This window comes from Carassius auratus, chromosome 45 (assembly GCF_003368295.1).
Source record: "Carassius auratus strain Wakin chromosome 45, ASM336829v1, whole genome shotgun sequence".
NCBI lineage: Eukaryota > Metazoa > Chordata > Actinopteri > Cypriniformes > Cyprinidae > Carassius > Carassius auratus.
The window spans coordinates 19,229,167-19,253,607 of NC_039287.1; the positions used below are offsets into that span (position 1 = coordinate 19,229,167).

General features: G+C 37.2%; 1 protein-coding gene across 3 annotated transcripts in view; it reads right to left on the reverse strand.

Annotated features, from left to right (window-relative positions):
* Positions 1-24,441, reverse strand: part of LOC113063497 (mitogen-activated protein kinase kinase kinase 5-like) — a 78,512-nt gene that overhangs the window by 21,756 nt on the left and 32,315 nt on the right. For 2 of the 3 annotated variants that reach the window (XR_003278695.1, XM_026233947.1), the window contains exons 3-6: positions 17,918-17,941; positions 17,205-17,398; positions 6,278-6,446; positions 955-1,061 (exon numbers count right to left, since the gene is read on the reverse strand). Coding sequence is in view for 2 of the 3 variants with exons in the window: in XM_026233947.1 (XP_026089732.1) it covers positions 955-1,061; positions 6,278-6,446; positions 17,205-17,398; positions 17,918-17,941 (494 nt within the window). In the remaining variant the exon portion in view is untranslated. Of the gene's footprint in view, positions 1-954; positions 1,062-6,277; positions 6,447-14,511; positions 15,019-17,204; positions 17,399-17,917; positions 17,942-24,441 lie in introns of those variants that run through there. The other variant, XM_026233948.1, reaches the window with a different exon arrangement.

Consider the following 24,441-nt stretch of genomic DNA (forward strand, 5'->3'; position numbering starts at 1 on the left):
GCCAGTAGCGTTGATAGGAGGATCTGGTGGTTAATCGTGTCAAAAGCAGCGGACAGATCAAGCAGGATAAGTACTGAAGATTTGGATTCTGCTCTTGCCAGTCTTAGAGCTTCAACAACTGAGAGCAAGGCCGTCTCAGTTGAATGTCCACTTCTGAAGCCAGATTGGTTGCTGTCAAGGAGATTGTTGAATCTAACAATCTAAATTTTAACAATCTAATTTTAATCTAAATGACAATAATAAATTAATAATATGTAAAAATTGATAGCCTGAATGCACTGTAAGTCGCTTTGGATAAAAGCGTCTGCTAAATGCATAAAATTAAATTAAATTAAATTAAATTAAATTAAATTAAAAACATGTAAACACTGTGACCCAGTGCTGTTTGTTGGATTAGCCGATACAGCAGAACTGACTGAACCAATGATTGAGTTTGGCACAGGACTGTTTACATCACATTTCTTATCAATAGATTTTAAGATTCAAATCACACCAGATTTAGCTCATATAGTATTCCTAGAGTAATGTACTAGCAGGACTTCTAAGTAGTTCAGTTTGCATTAAAATCTCTTTGTTACATGTCTGTATACACTATTGTTGAAAAGTTTGGGGATTAAAAAAAATAATAATAATTTTAATAATAATTTTATTCAGCAAGGACACACTCAATTGATCAGAAGTGACAGACAGACAGTTGTTCCTTTGAATGATTTCCGAAGGATCATGTGAGACACTGAAGAATGGAATACATTTTACAATATATTCCATAGAAATCAGCTATTTTAAACTGTTAAAATATTTCACAATATTACTGGTCTTACTGTAATTTAAATCAAATAACTGTACTCTTGGGAGCATAAAGGCCAAAAAAAAATTTTTAATCAACTTTTCATCATAGTTAAACATCAGACATTCTGAATATTATTTAAGACACAGTAAGCTGTTCAGTGTCACCTGTTGAGGGCAAAGGCGTAGTGGAACTTTATGTGAGGATGAGCCACTGGGTCAAAGGTCGGCAGCTTTTCCAGGGTTTCAACTAACTTCACAATGGATTCATAATCCTACAAACAGATAACCACAAAACAAAAAAATAAACCATTTACAGGAAATGTATATTTATTATACAATATTATAAAATGTGAGGATTCCTGTATGATTCCCACTTCTAAGCACAAGCCTGCTGTATTATATTATGATCATATTTACAACAAACATTTTTTTTTTTAATGATTATAAAGGAAAATCTTTATGAATGATTCTGCCATTAAAGTACATTCAGTTGTTGTTGTTGTTTTAATACTTTATTTCTACAGTATTTCTGCATTCTAATCCTTTGGTAAATAATAATAACAAAAGTAACAATGTTCAAACACAATGCTTCTTGAATGTAAAATGTATTTGCTTCATTCTTTATTCATATAAAAGCACTAAAATATTAATGACAGCCTCTTTAAATGAGAGCTAGAGTTTGAACTGACTGAACATTATATCAATTACCATAAAAACACTTTCACTTTCAGCTTTCTTTCACTTTGAAGCTTTGAAATAAAGTTCAGTGTACTACATTACTCTAAAATTATCACAACGCAGTCCATAAGATCATTCATTAAAAGTAATGAATGATAATTTAATGTAAGTAATTGAAAACAATAATGTCTGATTCATAAATGAATAGTCCTTTGTATCCATTTATGTTAGCAAATTAGACTGAACAATTTGTGAGTCAGTCTTTTGTTTGTGGCCAATTATTAAAATCTAAGTTATGACAATCTGAAATAAAAGAACCAATGAAGTTGATCCTAGAATGATTGATTTTTTTTTTTTTAAACAAACTGAATCGCCCAAATAAGTCAAACTTCCAAATACTAAAACAATATGATTTTGACATTACAATTTTTTCATCAACACCTACTGAGTTCTGTAACATGACCCAACAATGATGAACAATGCTGAGGCTTTGAGAAAAGGTGGAAATTGGTGATGAAATTAAATTATGAGTGTTTTACTGCCAAGGTGTGTGTCAGTGTTACAGCAGAGCATTTATGACTTCCTGTTCTCCTCTTATTCATTTTTAATTTTACACAACTTTGACATCCAAAACCAACAGTCCTTTTATTTTTCTCTATTTTTTTCTAGGCTAGCTGATTTATACCGATGTCGTCTTTACAAAATTGTCTGCCACCATTCAGTAGCAGCTCCATCAAACTTAAAGTGAAGGTGGCTAGTAGTATAAAGCAGAGTCAAGCTTAGGGACACACCAAGCTTTTACAGCACAGTCAAACTCAAGCTCTACACCTCACCTTGGTGTCTCCAGGGGAAATCTATAGGTAGCTAGAGGAGCTTATTCTTTCCTTGGGAACTATTTTTCTTGGTTGTTACAAAGTGCAAATGCCAAAACTAACATTATTTGCCATTTATAATATTTAATGGGCTACTTTAATCAGAGTAAATCATGCTAACATTTTTGGAAATGGAACTTAGCTATCATGCTCATGGACTAATAAGAAATTCCAGGTTCAATACAGGTTAAGCGTATTCCATAGCATGTTGTGCAATTTGGATGGGTTAAATGCAGAGCATGAATTCAGATTATGGGTCACCATACTTGGCTGTATGTCACTTCACTGATGTATTACTGATGCAATTCCTGAGGGTGGAGTATACTCCAAGTAAACAGTGTTTTATTGACATATCTTTGCACATGTTATGCATCATTTACAAGGTGAACCATCTTTACATGGTCATGACAGGTGTTGAAAAATAACATGTACATTCGTACAAAGTAAATAACTTTAGCACACTAGTCTAATGTTAACACGTTGTGGCAGAGAGAGAGCTGCTGGAGAGAGACCCTGCTGGTAAAGGAATGCTTAATGAGAACTAGCAGGTGTTATCACTTTTGCAATGAGGTGAGAGAGCAAAACAAAACACTACTGCAGGGAGATGGGAGATCCAGACAGAAGAACATGCTGGCCATGTGTGTACATGGACCTGCCTACCAGTAGTTCACCACACTTGAAAGCCCTTGTCCTGGATTTTGTATATGCTTCAGTTATTGTTAAGAAAGCACATGTTTACCAGCTGCTCTGCAACCCAGACATTTTCTCCCCTCATCTATCCACCTTTTTCCAAGCGAGTCTACTGTGCTTTTTTAGTATGGGTGCCACTTACGGTTTATGGAACTTTCACCCAAAGGCCTGAATCAAATCATATTCAAATAATAAGGTGGCGCTGCCAATAAACCTTATCAGTCCGGGAACTGTATTCAGTCATGCTCTATTTTTTTACATCAGGAAAATCAAATAACACTTAGCATTTTAATGTGACCTTGGTATCATGAAAATATTTGAAAAAAATCTCTTTTTAGTCCACTAGCTTTGTTCTGTTCCTTCTGATTATTTTATTTTTTCGTAGTATTTTGATGTATTACTATGAAAAAGACAACAGACACTGTGCAGTTGTGGTCTGTTCTCCTGCTTTAATCTCCAAATTCTCATTCTAGGGCATAATTGTCTCACCCTTTTTACTTCTAATCCATATCAGAAGCATTTATTGGAATATTTCTAAAAGACAGGAAACCAGCTCAAAGTATTTTGACTTTAGAAATTTAAGTTTGCTTTTGATGTTTGGCGGTTGAGGAGTGAAGAGAATAAAGTCGTTCTTAGTGATTTCATGAGAGCTACACATTCCAAAAAAGTTGGGACAGGTAGCAATAAGAGACCAGAAAAGTTATGTACATAAGGAACAGCTGGAGGACCAATTTGCAACTTTTTAGGTCAATTGGGAACATGATTGGGTATAAAAAGAGCCTCTCACAGTGACAGTGTCTCTCAGAAGTCAAGATGGCCAGAGGATCACCAATTCCCCCAATGCTGCGGTGAAAAATAGTGGAGCAATATCAGAAAGGAGTTTCTCAGAGACAAATTGCAAAGAGTTTGAAGTTATCATCATCTACAGTGCATAATATCATCCAAAGATTCAGAGAATCTGGAACAATCTCTGTGTGTAAGGGTCAATGCCTGAAAACCAGACTGGATGTAACTGACACATTCTTCACAGGCTGTTATAGGCACAGACATTATACGTGATTGTTAGTTGTGCTCAGTAGCGTACCGTGGGGTTTCACTCAGGGTCTTCAGTAAGCAACTGTAAACAGTCTGTAAACATCTGTAACAGCTATTCTCATATTATGCCACACAGACTCTCAACGACAATGACAGCTGATCAACAATTTCAACAGTATAATCTTTGAAATGGTGCACAAAACCAGTGTTAGGCAATTCAGGTTAAGTTGTTTATCCTTCAGTTGTTCCTCTTTTGTTTGCAAAAGTATGCCTTGAAAAAGGCAGATCGGCAACAAGATCTGGTGTAGAGGCACCGGTGACAGCGGCTTGGATATTGCCAACTAAATGATGGACTGTGTTGCCAAATTGGGCTACTTTAACAAAGTTGCCGCGGATTGTTTTTCATGTCTGCTGGTTGAAGCACCCTCAGTGATGTGATATTTAGCCCTGGAATGTGAATTTTACCAGGAGATCCCCGTCAAAAATGTGTATTTTACTCCTGGAACGAGATTTTCAAGGGGGGACAACTCGAAATGCGATTGGGTGTTTTTTTGTCGAGAAAACCTGGCAATCCTGGCTGGGGGAAGCACTGGACACGTAGCTGGTCCCAGAGGGTCGTGCTGTCATGGAACATCAAAATTTTAAGTTGGAAAAACGCCATCACACTGAAATCCAGTCGGCAGCAACTTCCAGTTCAAACAGACTTTAAAGTAAATATGTCAGAAAAATGCACTCTTTCAAGGATGTGGCCAAAGCAAGGACATAATCTAAGTGTTTAAAACATGCAAAGTATAGTTGCCAACTGTTCCTGTATTAAATTCCATATTAATCTCTCTCTCTCTCTCTCTCTCTCTCTCTCTCTCTCTCTCTATATATATATATATATATATAAATAAAACACACAAGCTAAATAACTGTACAAATATTTTAATTGTCCCTTATACTGTGCTGCTTATACTTTATTATAAGTATAATTATTAGGGCCGGGACTCGATTAAAAAAATTAATCTAATTAATTAGAGGCTTTGTAATTAATTAATCTAAATTAATCGCATTTTAATCGCATATAAATATTTGAACTGAGAACAGTGAGAAGTAATTTTTTTCACATGGATTTATAGTATACCATTGAATAATGACTGAATACATAAGCTTATGCAACAAAATATTGTTTATTTTTGTTCAACCAAGTCTAGCAGACCAGTGCAATTTTTGCCATGAAGTGTAGCAATAGCATATTTAGAAACAATTTAGAAACAGTACATTTCAGAAATTCAGGAAGCTTATAGGTGCTTGAACCTTCTGTAAAGTATTTTTAAGTAAAACACAATACTGTCAATTACATTCAGAACATTGGAAACACTGACTATTAGAAAACATCTCTCTGTTGCTTCAGAGGCCATAACATACTAAGTCCAACTCTCAATAACCTTGGCCAAAACAATAAAGAGTTCAACATAAACTGCCAGTTGCACCAACAAAATACATAGTTCACGTCCACGCTAGCTGCTATATGTTTTGCGTTGAGATGATACTTGAGGCTTGTCCATAGACAGTAAAAGTCTCGTCGATGTGCTGCGGTGATATGCGAACGCTAGTTGGTGCTTCAGTATAATCGGTCCCGCCGAAACGCATCCAGTGAGAAACGTTCCGCGGTGCAAAAATAAGTTATTAAAAATGCGGGAATTTTTTTTTTCTGTAATTAATTAATCTTAGTTAACGCGTTATTTTTTGTGTAATTAATTAATCTCAATTAACGCGTTAAAGTCCCAGCCCTAATAATTATAATTATATAATTATGAAAATATTAAATATTTTTGGGCAGTTTATAATGTAATACATTTCTCATAATGTAATAATTGTTATATTTAAATAACAGCAGTTGTAAGTTGTTGATCACAGCACAATGTTTTGCCCTATAGACTTCCATTGTAAGAGCATTACTGAACACGCGATTTTGTTTAGTTATGCAAATTGAGAAAAATGTAAGATGGATGTAAGAAAGAGCATTCAGGTGAAGGCAGAAAACAGAATTGCAAAATTTTTTTGAATCTGAAACATCCTGTTAAAGTGTGACCTCAGTAACATTCTCCCTTTACTTGTTTCACCACCAAAAGAAAACCTTTACAGCTAAACAGAATTGGGATGAATAATATTACAAATATTTGGCAGTCACTGTGAATAACAACAAAAAGTTTATGTAAAGCAGTCACCTGGATATCTCTGTATGAAAGAAGGAGGTTGATGACGACATCAGCTGAAAGACACTCAACGTTATCAAACCGCCGCTGGATCCGCCTGAGTTCAGCCGCCAGTTCTACTCCGTTGTAAAGCTCACGTGCTTTACGAATCTCATTCAGAACTATCTCATGGAAGTACTGGCTAAAAAAAGCATACAAAAGAGACAAAGAAAAGTTACTGAACTATGGAAGAATGGAAATACAAATAGCAGAAAAGCACATTTCACAGAAGTTATTATCATACACTAAAAACATATTTAAAACTAAAATAAATTTAGAAACATTATTTCATCATGAAAATTCATTAGTTTGGGCAGCTAACCACTAATACAGTATATGCTGTAAATACAATATCTGAGCCCACAAAGCATGATGGACAATCAGTAAATCCAATATATGATGACCCTAAATTTCAGTATAATTTGGGGAATGTTTTCCCTCAAATTAGCACAACTGCAAATGTGATACTGATTTAATAACAGTTTAATAACAGTTAATAGTTAATACTGCAAGTTACATTTAAGAAACAATATTTTCAGTAATGGGACTGATGAATTCTGAACAAATCTTTACGAGCATACACATACACTGGCTATTCAAAATCTTGCCATGACACAGTACCACTCACATATTTTTTTATTAAGTTAAATTAAATTTTTTTTGTAATACAGCTCACACCTTTTCTTTCCATTTGCACTATTTTTTTCCAAACACCAAATATGAATAGATGACTGCATGGTAGGGATGTCAACAATTAATCGATGACAGATTAATTGTCGATAAGAGATGCAATCGATTAAGGCTGTTGATGGTCGGTTAACCAATTTAATGTTGGGCTGCGTGCAGCTCATGCGCAAAACACGTGCGAGCGGCTGTGAGTGACGGTTGTAGGCCACTCGCAGGTGCAGGTGAAGTCCAAAATGCTACTCGGAAAATCTAAATAACCACACCCGTTGTAATTGCCATCGTTAATGCAATATTGCTTTGGCAACTGTTATAGACTCTGTATTGACTGCAACAATCAAGCTTGCATACATTTCTCACCGGGAGAATTTACACACAGTCGCTGATAATACCTGTTTCCTCCCATGAATCCCATCTACCAGGAGAAGAGCTTACAGTTTTTCAGCAGTATGTTTGTCCGCTGTCTGAGCATCAGTGGATGGCTTTTCAGTCTCATGAAAACATCTACAGAGATTTTCTGAACTTCAAACGCCAGCATGAGAAGAACTTTGTTTCCTCTGGTGATCCAGAAAAGTGCACTGCTAAATGGGATATTCTTCAGAAGCCCCAACGGTAAGACGTTTGGATTATAACTCCTGAAACATGTGGCGAGAGTTCGGAGGAAGTTCCCGGCGATACAACCATATCCTGAAGATTTAACATCGGCTCTAATAGTTGACTGGATCCTCGTACAGCTGCGCTATCTGCGGGACACTGTACTGCCGTCTCTGTGGACACGAGCGACTTACGGCCAGCGGGACAGAAAAGTGAGCAGGAACAAACTTGCATATTTGTGGCAGCATTAAAGATCTAAAGCGATCCAAATCATCTTAAACAACAGTGAATACCCTGACCCTCCTTTCTGTCCGAGTGACATTACAGTTATTCAAATTTATTATGATGATAAATGCTTAAATCAGGAGCCTAACGAGTCTTCCTCTCCCACCATGGTATGTGAACGTGCCACCACCGAAGCCAGCTATTTTTCCTGAAACAACACATTTTACATATAAAGAGGTAGAAACTGTGTTGAATAACCTCCTAAATAACAAAGCAAGTGGTAAAGACGGCAAGACAGGAGTCTTTTAAAACAATGCAATCGTGTCAGATTTTGACAACAGATTTTAATGTATGTTTGGAAAATAAGAGAGCACCAGATTCATGGAAAGGTTCAATAATTCATCGTATTCCAAAAAAAGACAACATCCCTGATGATCCATCGACATCGGGAGATATTTCCCTCCTTCCTACCATCTACAAGGCATACTGTCCAGAGTTCTTCCTTGGCTGACGGAGGCTGATATCTTATTCACCAAGCAGAAGGCATACATCAAAAGGGAAGGTGAACATGTATTTAGCCATAAAACAGGGATAGATGACTTTAAGCATGAGTCCTGCAGACTGTACTCAGTCTTCCTAGACTTTAAAAATGCATTTGGAACTGTATCTCATGAAGTCATGATCAGATCCCTGGAGGAAAAACAGCTGCCTTGGCTGTTCATTGATATAGTGAAAATGTACATAGAGGCTCATTTATCGAAGTAATCTGTGGAGAACGGCTCACTCGCCCAACACCACTTCAGATTTCTTCACTTCAGGTATTAAAACTGGATGCCCTTGGAGTGCAGTTAACTTCATAATTGCCATCAACCAGTGGTTAAAGTGGATGTGTCAGTGTGCCCCACCTGGTGTGATGTCCCCGATCCCAGTACAGGGCTATGCAGACGATGTCCAGATTGCCTCCAGAGAAGAGAGCATAATTAAAAACAGGCTAGCCAGAAAAGATTATTTTCTGAAATGGTCAGGCCTGGAGATTAAGGACTCAAAATTTTCTGTTTTGTATGAGAGGAGGAGTGGAGGGAACAGGTGGTACCGCTCGAAATCTGATAGATGTCCAGTGTTTACAGTAGCACCAAAACCTATTCGTGTATATTCTCTTAATAAGACATACACTTACCTTGGCCATAAAATTAATATTGCAGGAGAATGGAAAGTAAGCAAGTAAACATCATCTTGTCAGAGTTCACATGCAGGTTGGACCTGGTTGATAAATGCTCACTGCCACTGACCATGAAGCTGGAGGCTGTTAGACAGGTGGCACTATCTAAAGTACAACATCTGTTCTCCAACGTTTATATCCAGCAGAAGTCCTTAGCCAAATGAATAACAAAACAGTGAGCTTACTGCGAAAGAGGTTTGGACTGAATACACACAGCACTTGTGACATTATTTTTCATCCGAAAAACGTGATATGGGTTTATAGCAGCATGCAGATTTCCCACCTTCTGAACATGCTGAACAAATGATGACAGAGACGTTAGGGAGTTGGCTCGATCCTCTCTGTTCCTGGACCTCAGGAGACGCAGGGTGCCATTAGCCATGGACTTACAGCCCCACTTCCTTGGCTTCAAAAGAAAACCCAGCGGTAAACTGGACACTCACTCTGCTGGTTTTGGTGTCTGGTCAGACTGGCCAGATCTGAATGAGCTCTGTGTAAGAAATGGAGTATCTCTGGAATGGGCTCGGTCTGACTCTGTGACGGTGAGGGTCTCAGAGGATATCCTCACTTACCCCCTAATCTATGTCAGAGCACCAGCTGCGTTCTGGGGATCTAGCCCCCTGCAAACATCTACAGGTGCCCGGCAAACTCTCATGGATTTACATCAGTATCACCAAAAACTAAACCAGACTGGACTGAACCTTCACTGAAAACCCTAATAAGTTGACTGAACTAAATTTATTGAGTAAACTCATTGCCTCAAATTAATTGAGTAATGGAGTCTCCCAAAACTTACATATTTAAGTTTATTTAACTTGACGGTTTTGTAGAATACCTAAATCCCTCAGAGGTTTAAATGTTGATACATGATTCATTTGAAGTCACCATTGTGGTGGTAAGTGTTTGGTTTAGTTGGGATCTTGGTCCAGTTACTTCTTGTGTTAATTTGTCTCTTGCTGCTATATTGGTGTATTTTAAAACGCTGTTTTTGTGTTGAAAAAAGACAAATTTAAATGAGCTCAGGTGTTATTTGATGTTTTTTGTTGATGAGAAAGTCATCACATAATACGTATTTGAGATCATAAAATAAGTTTTGTTTGATATTTTTAACAGGCACCAGGAGTAAAATACTTATTTTAAAGATGGCCGAAATGAATGTGTTTGAAATAATTTGAGTAAAAGAATCAATCAAGTACTCACACACACAGACTTCTAGATGTAGCATATGATGTAGCATCACAATAATGGTGACAAACAAAAGAGCTCCATAGCACAAACTCCTCCTTATTTTCCAGCCTTTTTTGTTCTGATTGTCACCATTGATGTGATGCATATCCAAAATCTTGATGTCTGTTTGTGACAACATGATTGGTTTTCTAAAAGTAAGTACATTGTTTTATCTACAAAGTTTATAACCATAAAAGTATATCCATAGTTGCAGCAATACATTTTATTTTACTATAATTAGTCACCATTACAAGCAAGATATGTGTATGTTAGATCTCAACTCTCTTTGCCACAGTAACAGTGTTTTACAACACACAAGTTACAGCAGCAAGAGACAAGCTTACACCAACAAAGAGCTGATAACACCTGAGCTCTTTTAAACTTCATCTTTCTTCGCCACAAAAACAGTGTTTTAAAACCCACTGTTATAGCAGCAAGAGACAAGCGAACACAAGAAGTATCTGGACCAAGATCCCAACTAAACCAAACATTTTCCACCACAATGGTGACTTCAAATGAATCAAGTATGCACATTTAAACCTCTGTTAATTCTCAATAAGAGCTTCTCTAGATGTCTGACAGAAATAAAAACACAGAACCTTGTAAGGAGGATATGTGAACTTCTATATCGGATGTACAGAAGACATAAAAAACATTAAAAAAAAAAGACATCATAAAAACATTCTCTGCTCAGTGGATGTCTTTTCAATGTCTGCAAAGACATAAAAATACTTTTTTTTTTTTTTTTTTTTACCGTGCAGTATAGGGTTTACTGTATTTTCATAAATATTGTGACAGTTTGTCAAAAGGTCAAAGTTTAAATATGCTGTTATTTGTTTTACTTCAGTGTGCTGTCAAAAATAAGAACATCATTTTCAGTTAAATTTACATGTTGAGTTAACTTAAATATATAAGTACACTTGAAATTAGTACCAAGTTAAGTGAACATAATTGTTTAAGTACATTAAATAAGCATCAAGTTTGGTGAACTGAGTGATTTAAGTACAAAATAAGTTTTGGGAGACTCCATTACTCAATTAAATTGAGGCAACGAGTTTACTCAATCAATTTAGTTCAGTCAACTTATTAGGGTTTTCAGTGTATAGTCTACAAAACCTACTAAATATAGTCTACTTAAGTTTATGCATTTTTAAGGTAAATTAGTTAAATTAACTCATATTTTTAAGTGACAGGGCCAAAATGCAAAATTTTAAGTAATGTTTAGTCAACATTACTTGATTTTTTAAGTCAAGGCAACATTAGGGTTTACAGTGTTCAGGGAAAACTTGCTTGTCTTCCCCCGGCTGATCACTCTGTTTCTCACTCATTTCTCAAGAATACTGCACTCAGCTCAGGTTCCTTACTGTCTGCATCACACTACAGAACAGATTACAGAAACACTGCCACATATTCTGTCAACGGCTGTCATGCTTACAAGGGAAAGTACACAGCACGACACGGCAGAACAGTGGACTTGATAGTGAAAGAAATATCAAACTATTTACCATCTTTAGTAAGAATATTCACACATTCTTGTGTAAATTCATCCATGTTTCAGTATCTGAACAGTAACTCTGAAATCTTTTCTCATATGTCTGCTAACACACCAGATGTCATTGTGATTAATGAGGAGTGTAAAGAGGCGTTTGTTTTGGAGGTTACATGCACCTTTGATTCTAGTATGGAGGAAGCTTTCATGACTAAAATCATTAAATATCAATCACTCCTAAATACCATTACAGAAATAGGTTATCGAGTCCGATTACTTATTTTTAGATTTGGTAGCTTAGGACACACACACAGGTTGGTTGTAAGAGGGGTTCAACAGCTTGGGATGCCCAAAACGAGGGCTAAACGCTTGGCAAAGTATTGTACACTGTCTGCTATTATAGGCAGCTGTTATATATGGAGGAGACGCTGTTATTTATACCCATAAGAACTGAGTGTTATGCTTAATATTGTAAATACCTGCTATATGTCACTGGTCCATGATCTTGTACATGTGTTTAACTGTATCTATAATATTAATGTCCTTGTAAGTTACTTCTTTTAAGTGGACTTAAATAAATTGTTAAAATGTGTGCGGCTTTTGCACATCCTGTCATGCCGGTGACTGCGTGCCTGCAATAGATAAATTTTTTAGCATTATGGTTAACGATTAATTGATCGTTAATTTAAATGACAATTGATTATGGAAATAACCAATATTTTACATCCCTACTGCATGGTGATTAGATTCACTGACCGGTGTCCTGAACTTGAGAACACGAGTACAGAAAGACACTCCCCATGTCCAATATGATAATGTGGTGCTTCTCATCTAGTGCGCAAGTGGGATTGTCAATTCTAAATGGTTGTTAGATTATCCTACAGTATTAGACACTGTACACGTGCCAATCGCTTTGCGATCACATGACCTTTGGCTTGCACACCAGGGAACTGCAGATAAATGTATCAGGGCATGATATTGAAACAACTTACTGATGAAATTACTTAAGGTAATTTTAAGATAATAAGGTTTCTTAAACCATATCATGTGTCTTTCTATTTATGGCAGGGATACACCTCACCTAATAGTGTCACTGACATGACTTGACCAACTAATACTGACATTTACAGTATGAAAAGACCAACGAAACATTGTCAATGTTCTCTCAGCCACACATCTTACGTCACGACCGCACAGAAGAAGTTTACAGGTTTCATAGATGATGGTGGCACATCAACAGGCAGTGGCTTCTCTCTCTCCCGTCAAGAGTGGTGTTTTCATGTTTTTTGTCTTGTGAGTCGCAGTGTTTTTGTACGTCTTCATCGCTTCTACGTGTCTTTAAGCGCAAATACATTTGTGAGTTTCTGCTCAATGACGGACCACGCAGACAAAGAATGTGTTCCCAAAAATACACCAACACATTAAATTTCCAACACAAGTAAAAACATTTTGGATTTTGTTTACACCACCCAGAAAGGAGCTTACAAAGCCCTCCCCCTCCCCCACCTCGGTGCCTTAGACCACATCACTGTCATACTAATGCCTGCATATAGTTCACAGACAGATACAAGTGTGGCTGGTAGGGTCGTCAGAGGCTCTTCAAGATGGTTTTCACACCACTGACTGAAATGTGTGTAAGCAGGCTGCAACATACAATAACACCACAGACTCAGAGACTGTCACTGCCTACATCAACAAGTGTATTGATAATGTCACATAGACCATCACTGTCCGAGCCAACCAGAAGCCGTGGATGACAGGGGAGGTCTACCGACTCCTGAAGACACGGAACGCTGCCTTCAGAGCTGGAGATGAGGTGGGCCTGAGAACAGCCAGGGCCAATCTATACTGAGTCATCGGAGAGGCTAAGAGACAGTACTCCAGGAGTATAGCCCATCGATTCAGCAACAGCAGAGACACTCTGAGCCTGTGGAAGGTGATACAGACCATCACGGACTACAAGCCCCTAACACAGACCTGTGACAGCACCATCTCCCTACTGAACGAGCTGAACACCTTCTTCGTTTTGAGGAACAGAATAGCACCACTGCACAGAAGACTCCACCTCCTCCCGGCGACCAGTTGATGATGCTGTCCCCTGACAGCATGAGGAGATCTCACAGCAGGACCAATGCATGCAAAGCTACGGGTCCTAACAACATTCCTGGGCATGTACTGAGAGACACATCATGTGCACCTTCTGCAGAGGCACCATTAAAAGCATCCTGACTAGTTGCATCACTGTCTGGTATGGCGCCTGCAACGTGTCCTGCCGGAAGACTCTTCAATGGATAGTCAGAGCAGCTGAGAAGATCGTTGGTGTCTCTCTCTCCTCCCTCCAGGACATTTACGGAACCCGTCTCACCCGTAAAGCCCTCTGCATCGGAGGTGATTCCACTCACGCGTCACACCGCTTCTTCAGTCTGTTGTCATCAGGTCATGACCAGCAGATTGAAGGACAGCTTCATTCATCAGACTGTCAGAAGGCTAAACTCCCACCTGATCTTGCCCCCCTCCCCTCTTTTTCCCCATGTACCACTGAACTCTAAACCTCAGGCCCCCCCCCTCCCAGGCCCCACTAACACACTGGGACCTGCACCAGACACTTTGTACAGCATTGGTCGGCTCACTACCTCATTCAGCAGTTAACTGACCTCATTCAACTACCTCTTTTATCAGTTTAAATAAACTGCTCTCTGAGATTTTTGACACTTTAATCAGACTGAATAAGCTCTTTTAAACTACAATCATTATATATGCACTGTTTACTTCACTGGTTTGCACTCTGCCTCCAGCTCCACCGCAGATCTCCGGATCTCCACCTCCACCTCGGTCGCCAGAGCCCTCAGCTCCACACTGGCCCCCCACATCCTCGGCAACCCCCTGGCTCGTTAGCTCTCTGACTTCGCCTCGTGCTCCTCCTCCACCATCCGCTGCTGTTGGTCGGCGCCCATGGAGTTGGCAGCCATCCCTCCTCCATGGCTCCTCCCTCCGTGGGCCGCTGTTAGGAGACCAGCTGGACTCCTCCTGCTGTACTCCTCCTGCTCCAAGACCCTCCTGTCTCCTTCCTGGTCTCCATCATCCTCCTACTGGAATTCCGTCCTCATCCAAAGCCTCCTCCCATGTTTTCACCTATGCCATCCTCTGTTGTTACAGTGTGAGGACGCACCTTCTGGGACGGGACGATATGTCACACTTTTGTACCGTTTTTGCCCCTGTTGTCCTTCCTGTGTCTCCTTATTTGGTTATGTTCCTGTCCTTGTTTAGTTTAATTAGTAATCCATTGAAAAAAAAAAAAAAAAATATATATATATATATATATATATATATATATATATATATATATATATACAGTCAGGTCCATAAATATTGGGACATCGACACAATTCTAATCTTTTTGGCTCTATACACCACCACAATGGATTTGAAATGAAACGAACAAGATGTGCTTTAACTGCAGACATTCAGCTTTAATTTGAGGGTATTTACATCTAAATCAGGTGAACGGTGTAGGAATTACAACAGTTTGTATATGTACATCCCACTTTTTAAGGGACCAAAAGTAATGGGACAGATTAACAATCATAAATCAAACTTTCATTTTTTAATACTTGGTTGCAAATCCTTTGCAGTCAATTACAGCCTGAAGTCTGGAGATCAATTAGACATCAGCGTACGCTGGGTTTCATCCCTGGTGATGCTCTGCCAGGCCTCTACTGCAACTGTCTTCAGTTCCTGCTTGATCTTGGGGCATTTTCCCTTCAGTTTTGTCTTCAGCAAGTGAAATGCATGCTCAATCGGATTTAGGTCAGGTGATTGACTTGGCCATTGCATAACATTCCACTTCTTTCCCTTAAAAATCTCTTTGGTTGCTTTCCAAACACCAAACTACCCGGAAGACCATGGAAAACAACTGTGGTGGATGATCGAAGAACTCTTTCCCTGGTGAAGAAACCCTTCACAACAGTTGGCCAGATCAAGAAATCTCTCCAAGAGGTGGTGTATGTGTGTGTCAAAGTCAACAATCAAGAGAAGACTTCACCATGTGAATACAGAGGGTTCACCACAAGATGTAAACCACTGGTGAGTCTCTAAAACAGGAAGGCCAGATTAGAGTTTGCCAAACAACATCTAAATAAGCCTTCACAGTTCTGGAACAACATCCTATGGACAGATGAGACAAAGATCAACTTGTACCAGAGTGATGGAAAGAGAAGAGCATGGAGAAGGAAAGGAACTGCTCATGATCCAAAGCATACCACCTCATCAGTGAAGCATGGTGGTGGTAGTGTCATGGCGTGGGCATGTATGGCTGTCAATGGAACTGGTTATCTTGTATTTATTGATGATGTGGCTGCTGACAAAAGCATTAGGATGAATTCTGAAGTGTTTCGGGCAATATTATCTGCTCATATTCAGCCAAATGCTTCAGAAATCATTGGTCAGCGCTTCACAGTGCAGATGGACAATGACCCGAAGCATACTGCGAAAGCAACCAAAGAGATTTTTAAGGGAAAGAAGTGGAATGTTATGCAATGGCCAAGTCAATCACCTGACCTAAATCCGATTGAGCATGCATTTCACTTGCTGAAGACAAAACTGAAGGGAAAATGCCCCAAGAACAAGCAGGAACTGAAGACAGTTGCAGTAGAAGCCTGGCAGAGCATCACCAGGGATGAAACCGAGCGTACGCTGATGTCTAATTGATCTCCAGACTTCAGGCTGTAATTGACTGCAAAGGATTTGCAACCAAGTATTAAAAAATGAAAGTTTGATTTATGATTGTTAATCTGTCCCATTACTTTTGGTCCCTTAAAAAGTGGGATGTACATATACAAACTGTTGTAATTCCTACACCGTTCACCTGATTTACATGTAAATACCCTCAAATTAAAGCTGAAAGTCTGCAGTTAAAGCACATCTTGTTCGTTTCATTTCAAATCCATTGTGGTGGTGTATAGAGCCAAAAAGATTAGAATTGTGTCGATGTCCCAATATTTATGGACCTGACTGTATATATATATATATATACATACATATATATATATATATATATATATATATAGAAATATATATAGAAATATATATATATATATATAAATATTTTGTATTGAATTTCTTGGTAACAGCACTGTAAAAATATTCTCAGGTAAGCTAAAAATTGCATAATTTAGTTACATCAAGGGTCAAACCAAATATAAATGGCATATTAAAGGTAAAAGTTACACCCTTTTTTTGTACGTGTACACGCTGTACGGGTCTTGTATAAAAATTGCTCTGGTGGCCGAAATGTCCACCCCACAGAGAAAAGATTTGCCAAGCAAGAAAAAAAAAAAAATGATATGCTCATGATATACAGTATTCAGACATAAAGATTGCAACTGTATTACTGCCCTAAATGACTTTCAAACTGTAAGATGAAAATGAGAAGCGAGGAGATAAAGGAGCTTGTGAGTTCCCACCAGGTGTTGGTCTTGCAGCTGGTGAGCATTTGAGTGAGTCTTTCCAGCAGTGGTATACAGATGGGCCCCAGCAGGGCCTCAAAGCTGGGCTGCATCAGTTCACTCAAACCCTTCATCAGACTGCTCTCACAGCAATACACCTTATTCTGAGGTGTCACCATGTATGGAGTGAATGTGTAGTTAGCGGCACATGTCTGGAAAAAGAGCAAATAGGAGGAAAACATAGAAACAGAGAAATACTACTAATGCCCACAGTGAAAATGGACACTGATGAATAAATCAGCAGTAAGCAGGTATGTCATGCCCCCAAAATGGCTAAAATATATTTTCCTGGTTGTGGACAGCAGGAGAAAAAAAATATTTATACATTTTATTTAATTTCATTTGACAGTTTCTAGATTTCTGCACCTCCTGTACAGTATATTTCAATATAAGTACATTTAAAATATCAGAAATATTCTAAGGTTCACTCAAACCACTTTGGGAAATCACTGCCTGAAACTTTTTTTTTTGGTACCCAATTATACAATTCTACAATAAAACTTTTTGCATAAATCCCTTACACCAAAATCAATAATGTCTGTCAAATAGCTTATCTCCTACCACATGATATAACCAAACTTAAAAATGAAAGTTTTCAGGTTTGCAATGTCATCTTTCTGTTTGAGATATTAAGATGAAGGAAGGGAGTAAGTGAAGATTAAGACACTTACCATATTCTTCTGACATACCACCTCCTGCATGAGAGAAAGACCAGGCACAAATAAATTCAGGTGGTATAAATGACCAGTTCTTTTTTTATTACTGAAATATAATCACAAACAGATCTGAAGATTCTAAATAACCATGTGTGTGTATGTGTGTGTGTGTGTGTGTGTGTGTGTGTGTGTGAGTGAGAGAGAGAGATAGAGAGAGAAAGAGACAGCGAGAACATGTTCAGAACAATATACTGGTTTTACTAGTTCTGTAGTATTTTCTGTTTCTGTTGAGTATGCATGGTGTAATTTGCTAAATTTGGCCATCCATTTCCAGACAACTACATCAGAAGTGAGAAAGATAACTTGGAATACCTTTTTCTTGCCAGATTAGGTTACTGAACTGTTAAAAGCAATGTGCCACTTTTGATTTAAAAATACATTATTCTATTCCAGTTTATTTCGCAGAAAAAATAAATAAATAAATAAGTTAGCCCCTGCTTGGTTGACATCCTGGCGTTTTCAAATGAATGCTCATTCTGCATTTCTGTTTGTAGCTGCTTTTTATTTAAGATGAACTGGACGGACTGAATTAAACATGCACTGTAATAACATCACCCTATTACAACAATGTTTATTTTATTTTACCTTTATTTTTCCAGGAAGGTCCCATTGAGATCAAAATAAATATTTTCTTCCAGGGAGTCCTGGCCAAGATGGCCGTATTAAAGTTTCACATAATTACAAAACATAAAAAATTCTAAACAGACAAGGTAAATACAAAAAAATAAATCAAATGTCACCAAATTAATTAAAACAGCCACACACTTCAATCATTTTACATCACAATATATTTTTTAAACACATTCAAAGAAGGAATTCTTTCTAGTTGAGAAATAATTTGAAATTCATTCCACAGCCAAGAAGCAGAGTAAGAGAAAGCCCAATCTTGGTTTTAATCTTTTTACTAAGTAATCAATATGAACATCAAATGCCAACTTCTCATCTATCCGTATTCCCAGATATTTGTAGGTTGTTACTCTCTCTATATGCACGTCATCAACAGTAAGAATAGACGGGGCAGCGATCATGGAACGACTACGTGAAAAAACAATGTAGTTAATGTTATTCTCATTTAAAATGTGAATTTAAAGTGTTCCTGTAGCTCAATTGGCTATCAAGCGCAAGGTTGGGGGTTCGATTCCCCGGGAACACATAATAGGTAAAAAATTGATAGCCTGAATGCACTCTAAGTCGCTTTGGATAAAAGCGTCTGCTAAATTCTCAGAAATTTGGTTCTCTCTTCATCAGCTTTCCCCTACTCTGCTCCTTGACTTCCAAGATGGCGCCAGTGTACCTGTCGGCATGCCGTCTCTCACAGTCTGATGCACCTGCTCGTCTCGCATCGGTGCTGTTCTTATTTTCCATTGTGGCACACTGGTGTCATGTAGACTCAGTGTTGACCTATGATCGCCAAGTTTTGCTCAACATCAAAAACTGTATGGGATTTCGTCCATTTTGTCCTGCTCTGCATTCTCGCTTTCAATCCTCGCTCGTCAGTCTGCTCAGCCTCTCCGCGATCACGGATTCGCCACAGAGGAATAAACTGTTCAAATCTTCGCCAACTAGATTTTGTTAAAATGAATCAGCCCTCATTACCTGAATCTCATCTGAATATGGCTCTAGTAAATGCTAGGTCTGTGTGCAACAAAACTTTTATTTTAAACGACTTTTCTACCAGTCATGATTTGGAAATAAACATTTAAAATATATCAGTTTGTGTGTAATGAATGAATATAATATACAAGTTTCACTTTTTGAATGGAATTAGTGAAATAAATCTACTTTTTGATGATATTCTAATTACCAGCACCTGTGTATCTTATAATATGCAGTTGACTCCCCACTCACCTGGCATAATTCAATTTAGTAATGTAAAGTAATAATAGAGGTGTATGAGTATCTCCATGTTAATGATGCCTGTATACAATTAACTGTGTTAATAAAAACCTACAGTTGGATGTTTAAGCTATGTACTGAAAATAATGTGAGTTGTATTAATAGTTTGTGTCCATCCAATAAATGTGTGAGCACCCTTTTGTTCACAACAATGAGTGTTTCTCCTACTAGCCCAATACACATTTTAATTAGAATGCTTGTAAATATATAAAATACAATAAATGTGTGCGCAACACACCATGATGCAGTTGATTGATCTTCATCCACATCCTATCAACTAGTTAGATTTTAGGGCACTCAATCAGTTCCTGGCTCTTATTCAGTCCAAATGTTTTTGGACTTGGCTACACTTATCGGCATGGATGCATAACGTTTGTTTATAATGGCTGTCACCTCACACCAAAGCCATTTGTTTTGTTTTGTTTTGTTTTGCTTTTTAAGTTTTCCTTTCTCATACACATCTACATAATGGACATTCTTGGATCAATATCACCAGTTTTGTGTTGTTGGTTGCTCTTGCTGTTATATGCTTTATGTAGAATAAAACAGCTTTTTCTGTAAGACTGATATGTGTAGAGCTACAAAATTTGACTTGTATCATTTCTCCTCAACCATTTACAAAAGCATAGGAAGCATCTGGGATGAGATTAGTGTATTTGTACTTTTGGAATGTTGTTTCTGATCCAGGAAAATGTCCTCCTTGGCCAAACCATGGTAACCTGATGCAGTGATCAGTCAAAGGTTTGGACACACTTAACACAACTTATATTTTTCATTATATTAGTAACCTTTTGATATAAAAGGCATTTAATGGTTTACATTTAGTTTTGTCGACAAATATAAATAATGTCTACACATGACTTTGCAAAACTATATCTTACTTATATTTTTTAAATTAAAAAAACTTGTTAAAAAATGCTGATTGTAAGGGAACACATCAGCAGGTGTTGAGCATAAATTTGAATAGAATGCAGCTCAAGAAGAGAATCTGAAGAATCTATACTGGATTTTAACCATTTTGGTGATCATTAAGACTGGGCGATAAACTATCATATTGAGATTGTGATTGAATTTATGTGGACAAAGATGATAAGCTCTGCATTCAAACAGCCTATCACACATCAGGAATAAAAATGACAACAACCATTCAGTGCATATGGCTAGTAAGTCTGCATGTTCTTCATGTCTTTGTGTGAATGACAAAAGGTACACTGTAAAAAATTTTGCCGTTAAATAACAGTAATTTTCTGGCAGCAGGGGTGCCAGTAAAGTACTGTTAATTTACAGCTCTTAACCATTAATTTACCACTCTTATTTTTTAACAGTATTTTACCGTAAATTCTACCATGGAAATTAACTCCACTCCCACTGCTTCAAACAGTTCGAGTTTTTAAACTAGCATTCCTACGATGTTAGTACTATGAACTTATTTCATTTGAGTCCACTGAGAAGGAATATTTCTTAAACTTAATGTGCAGTAATAAAGTAACTAAATACATGACTTTTACTCAAATCACTGCAGCTCATTGTCAGCTACAGCACACATGTATGTGCTGAAGTACTTAACACAGAGATCATCACTATATCAGCGACTCCACATTTACTGCCTTTATATAAAGCAGCAGAAAATCAGAATTTGTGGCTCATCATTGACTGAAGCAAAGGCTCTACTCTCCAGCACAATGGTGAACAACAAAACTACATTAAACTAAACAATCTCTCTTGTGCAAACACACATTAATACAGTCAAGTTCAGTATTTACTCTCATTATCAGTGTATGACTTTGCCTAATTTTTTTTCTATGGATGTTCACAAATATTTTAGTTAAATTAACTTATTTTTCATTTGGTAAATCTGACGTTTACATTTTACAGTATATTACTGTTTTTCCTTGACTTGACGGCAAAAAACTGTAGAAAAACACTTTTTTTTGCTGGCAACCATTAATTTACGGCAAGAAACAGTAGAAAAACAGTTATTTACTGGCAGCAGGGGTGCCAGTAAATAACTGTTTTTCTACAGTTTGTTTCCTGTAAATTAATTACAGTTTATTACTGTTAAATTATGTTTCATTCTGTTTTTTCTTCATCTTAAATCTTTAACCCTTTAAACCCCACAAGAAAATCCTCAGTTTTAAATGAACACTTATAATGTGTGCACACTACAGAGTGTTAGAGTAACACTGAATCAGTGAAGTTAATGAGATAATTCTGTGATTAAATGATGATTGAGCATTAATGATAAACATGACCTGCAGAATCACTGAAGGAAAGAGAAACACAAGAACTACAAATGACTTCAGCCACAGCCTTAGATGAAATCAACTGAATAAAAGAATACATCAAATCTCTCAAGATCTGATTAAACAACTACTAAAACAGCTTCACCAGATTCACATTACTAACCAGACTTACTTTATTTCTGTCAGATGTCTACAGAAGAACTTATGGAGAGTTAAATAGGTTTAGGTGTTTTTTTCACTACCATGATGGAGATAAGTGTTTACTTTAGTTGGGCTCTTGAACGTGACTTTTCAACAACTAAGGTTTTTTTTTTTTTTTTTTTTCATGCTGTAACAATGCGCCTTTGGAACCTGTTATAGCAAAACAAAAGTACACAGAAGAAAAAAAATCTGACATTGTTGTTTATAGATTGACAAGAACAAATACTATTATTTCTGATCTAATCCTGTATCTCTTCTCTTATTGAATATTGATACTACAGCATGAGAAGGAACACTGCTGAGCCGTAAGTTATGAAAGACTGTTAAGAAAATGTCACTCATAATAAATAACAAAAAAAACCTTTGCTGAAATTTAGACAGAAATATCAAGAATCAGCGTATGAATCACAACAATGGTGACAATCCACAAAATAAATGAACAGATCAGTTCTGAACATCACAACACATGCTACTAAAACTTAAAACAAATGCAAAATTATAAGCACATAAGAATTCAAGAAAATAAGTGAACAATTCAGGGGCATAATTTATTCATGCCGCAATGCATGCTGTGAATCATGGATGAGTTTTATCCTGTGCTGGTACCCAGCATGCATTGCATCATGAACCTTTTGATTGTCACCATTGTTGAGATTCATATGCTGATTGTTGATTTCTCTCTTTGAGTGTTGTGGGGACTGCTGCCCGAAATACTTTTTAACTAAAACTAGTCGTTAGATCCATAAATACTGGTTATCACACTACTTTTCAATCTTACTAAATTGAAGTGTCATTCACTCAAATATTTCAACACCAAATTAATATTTGATTATTGTAGCAACACTTTAAGTCAGTCTAGTAGATCATGCCTGTTAGAAACAGCCATAATCACTTGACTATCAAAATTAATACTGCTGTAACAGATGCATCATAAAGATACAAATAAAGCAATAAAACAAAATTTAAAGTGTAAAAGTCAATGGTCAGGAGCCCAACTAAAGCAAACACTGATCTCCACAATGGTGATGCTAAACGAAACAGTAACATTATCATCTAAATCTCTTTAATTCTCAATAAGATCTTTTGATCTCTGTTCTCTGATCTGATAGAAATAAAGTCAGTCTGGTTAGTAATGTGTGAAGTTGGTGAAGCTGTTTGTTGATCGTTTAAATCTTCAGTTGATTTCATCTAAGGCTGTGGCTGAAGTCAGTTGTATTTCATGTGTTTGTCTTGTTATGTTTTTTTTTTCTTCAGTGATTCTACTCATTAACAGCAGCTGTTGATCAGTATCTGAATTCACTCATTAGTGTTCATTCTCTCTGTCAGGTGGACTATATTAGTAAACTCATGTAGGGAATAGTGAATGAGGGTGTAGGGTGTGATTTGAAACACAGCCGCTGAGTGTCGAATTTGAACGTTGTTATTTTACGATATATAGCAGCAGGCTACTTCTCAAAAACGATGAATATTACCCAGAATGCACTGTTTAAATGAAAAACAGTATTTTACTGTCGAAATTTGGCCGTTTTTTTACAGCGATTTTTAACAGTGTAGTTTTGTCTATAACACAAACCCAGACACATGTGACATTCACAAAGTTTTTAACATCTGTGCCCCAATAGATGAGGAGATGATCACATGAACTTTAACTCCAGACCTGCTCTGAGAGACACTTTACCAGCTTTTCATAAACTATGATCATTCACACAGAGCCAAAAGTTTGGATTAACTTGAAATTATGATACATGAAATATATCACCACTGTGTACTACAATGTACTTCTCACTGTGATAATGATAATAATAATAATACGTTTTGTAGTAAATTATTATATTTTAATTTAATTACATTTTAAAAGATTGATCAAATTGTTAAAACTTTATTAACTCATTTCATTAGACACCATACTTGATGATAAATTAGTTTTTAATCACAAAACTCTTAACAATTCTTATGAGAATTAAGAAAAAATAGAAAACAGAATTGGGGTGTGGGGGGATTTCAGGGCTCCCTAAATTAAAAAGTTTCTCATTCTGTGGAGTTAAAGGGTGTATTCACACCAGGAAAGTCAGCTAGTTCACTTGCTTTGGTCCGGACCCATGTGCGTCAGACTGGGGGTAAAACCAGTACTAATTACCA